Consider the following 3,177-nt stretch of genomic DNA (forward strand, 5'->3'; position numbering starts at 1 on the left):
TGTTGTTTTGTTTTTGTTTTTTTTGTTTGGTGGCTTTGCTGTTTTTTTTTCTTTTTTTTTTTATCTATTCTCCTCTCATACCTCCCTCTGCCTGACTCTGGCTTTCTTTTTTTCTTGTTTGTTTTTTTCTTTTTTTTTTTTTCATTTTTTTTTATTGCTACTCTTTCATTCTTCTTCTATTTTTACCTTTTTATTTTTTTATTTTTCTTTTCTTTTTTTTTTTTTTTCTTTCTTCTTTTCTTTTTTTCTTTTTTTGTTTCTTTTTTTTTTTTATTTTTTTTTTTATTTTTCCTCTTTTTTTTTTTTATTTTTTTTTTATATCTTTTTTTTATTTTCTTTTTATTTTCTTCTCCGTTGGTGTTGATGTCGATGGCGGCGTGGGTTGCGGGGATGGAGGTGGGGAGGGGGTTCGTCATTTTGGTGGTGATGGGGGTGGTGTGTAAGTCATCAAGGTTGGTGGTGGTGTATAAGTGGTATTGATGTGAGTGACCCGAGCCGTGAACGAGTTGTAAGGGCCAGGTGATGATGAAGAGTGTTGATTCACATTGTCTAGTATATTCGAGGGCGCAAGTACCTACCTACTTATATAGCTTTCACCTTTCCCGTGTCCGTCTAAATCCTGACTTTTATTGGCGACAATATTATAAATCTTGGGGTCGGCTTGGACGACAGTGAACCCCTCGGTGGGGCAACTTGGGCTTCCTCTCAAGTTTTGTAAGCTAAACCCATTATTAAGCTTGCGACTGTCTCAGTCTCATGATGTAAGTCGCAAAATGATTGGGAATACACGACGATCCCTTTGCGGAACAGATGCCGCTGGCTTCATCTGGAACAGTGAAGTCAACTCATCACCTGATTGTGCTTTTCTGGTGGTGATCTCCATGCCCGAATGGTTGAACCCCCACGACAGTGCGGGCATTGGTAGCGTTTTAACCTTTTGTTACCCGATCGAGGGTATGATGTCGCAGGACCTAGCAGCGCATCGCATATCTGGTGTCGTTCATCTGATAGCTTGATAGCTTACGATAGTCAGGCCATCGGGCGAGGGCAGGGTTCTTGAGCCAGGGTGGAAACGACGAACGACCTCAGGAATAACAGGAGGCGGCGTGTGTTATTGCAGGCCCAGCTGCAGCCTGCACTTTCCCTGCAGCAAGCTGCACTTATCAAGCAAATGGACTCCACAGTACCGGGACTTACAGTGTGAGATATACGGTGTTACTGTCTTGCCAGAGGCTTTAACAATGGTATTTTCGGTAGAACTTCCATGTCTCTATGCGCAAAATCATATGTAAGGATCATTATGCATAAGCTACTGAAAGGTTTAGGGCCAGTTTAGCGAGTTGGTTGAAGTTGACTGAAACTTGTAATTATGCCTGCCAAATAACCCATTTACCCCAGCCTGCATTGAGGTGTCTATCGTGACCATTCGCACGGTGCCTTTTCGTCCCTCCCAAGATTACATGCGGGAGCTTCTCCGCTTTGGGATGCAGCGGCGCGGCAACAACATACATCCCAGTCAAAAGAACACCGAGAGAAGCACCTTCCCCTCGACGCCCTTCGATGTTGCGAGCACTGCAATGTCGCCCTCAACACGGCCCAGTTTGACCCCAGACTGATACTGACCTCAAATTCGAACTGTAACGGTAACATAGCCCTCTAAGTTCGACAAACTCGAACAAGCGCATCATCTTCAACAAACCCGCGCCTTCAACACCCCCACCACCACCCATCATGAGATCGCAAAGGCGTTTTCGTGTCATCACCTATCTGGTGTTGTCCGCTATCGTCATGCTGATATTCTTACACAACCGCCAATCCAGCGAGCCGGGCTCGCGGTCGCTGCACGACTTCTACTCCAAGACCGTAAACGCCATGGATAAGCATCATGGGGGCAGTGGCGATGGCGGCGGAACTGGCAGTTCTGCCGGCCAAAAGGTCATTGCCGACCACGACGTCAACGGGGATGGGATTGTCGACGAGGAGGACCGTATCCAGGCCAAGCAGATGGCCGACCGTCTGCGGAAAGCCGAGCAAGAAGCGAAAGAAAACGCGAAGGCCAAGGGACCCAACAAACCCGAGTCGCCTGCACAAGTCGTCGGTGTGGGGAGTTCGGCAAGTGGCCAGGAAAAGCCTGCGCCGGAAGGGAAGGGCAAAACGCAACCCGAGGAATCCGAAGAGGACCATGAAGTGGAGGGCGTGCTCAACACAATCTTGAAACAGTCTCCGCGTATGTGTCCCTCTCGCTGCCCCAACCATGTGCCGAATAAGTATGGTTGCTGACTTACTCTCCCCCCAGTCATCATCTTTTCCAAATCATACTGCCCCTATTCCAAGATGGCCAAGGGTGTTCTCCTCGACAAGTACATCATCGAGCCCACGCCGTTCGTGGTTGAGCTAGACCAACATCCGCTGGGGGCGAAAATCCAGGCCAAGCTGGGAGAGATGACGGGCCGGCGGACGGTGCCGAATATCATGATTTACGGGCAGAGCATTGGCGGTGGTGATGACATCTCCGAGATGGACAGGGAAAGAACACTGGCCGACAAGATCGCCTCGCTCGGGCAATCCAAGATCAACGTGTCGCTGCGCTTCGTACAGAGTGCCCAAAAGGCCACCTAGGCTTGGACGCTAGCTTGGCTCCGATGTCCCTCATCAAGTTTGCGCCGGCATTGTCCCCAGGTAGCTGCGGCACAGGCTTTGTACCGAGACCTCGTGCTTGTGTGGGGGGTGGTTAGGCGTGGCGCGGGGTTGGTGCCCACGAGCCTGAGCCCGAGGCCTTCTGCCTAGGAGAGACATAATTGCAACGCCCAAGAAGCAAGTATGTCTCAAGAATTGGCCATGAACCGAGACGGCTCAGGACCACTCAAAACCAGCGCTCTTCCCCCGAGATAGGCTACCGACAGGATCTTGCGGACAGTGCATGGCTAGGGTCGGTGGGCAGGCTAGCAGATATCTCCATGGATCACGGCGGTTGCAATAAGATGCCACCACTGTGCTGGGTCATCCTCGGGCGGGTCGGGCAACATGGCATGGCCCGGAATAATATGCATATCCCGCCCGAAGGACGATATTCGGCTTGTTTGGACAAACCTGCCATACACGATGGGTCTACCACCGGCGTCTCATGTGACCTTGATCCTGGATGTTGGGCACGGGGGTGGGGGGGTGGGGGGGGGG

At 50.3% G+C, this 3,177-nt stretch overlaps 1 protein-coding gene across 1 annotated transcript; it reads left to right on the forward strand.

The window, feature by feature from the left end:
* Positions 1 to 1,731: 1,731 nt before the first annotated feature.
* CHGG_05858 (uncharacterized protein) lies at positions 1,732 to 2,619 on the forward strand (the record flags this gene model as incomplete). The annotated part of the gene is made up of 2 exons (XM_001221952.1): positions 1,732 to 2,227; positions 2,297 to 2,619. 2 exons carry the CDS (start codon positions 1,732 to 1,734, stop codon positions 2,617 to 2,619), a joined length of 819 nt encoding a protein of 272 aa, XP_001221953.1.
* Between the last annotated feature and the right edge of the window lie 558 nt (positions 2,620 to 3,177).

The sequence above is a fragment of the Chaetomium globosum genome, genomic scaffold, assembly GCF_000143365.1.
Source record: "Chaetomium globosum CBS 148.51 scaffold_3 genomic scaffold, whole genome shotgun sequence".
Taxonomy (NCBI): Eukaryota; Fungi; Ascomycota; class Sordariomycetes; order Sordariales; family Chaetomiaceae; genus Chaetomium; species Chaetomium globosum.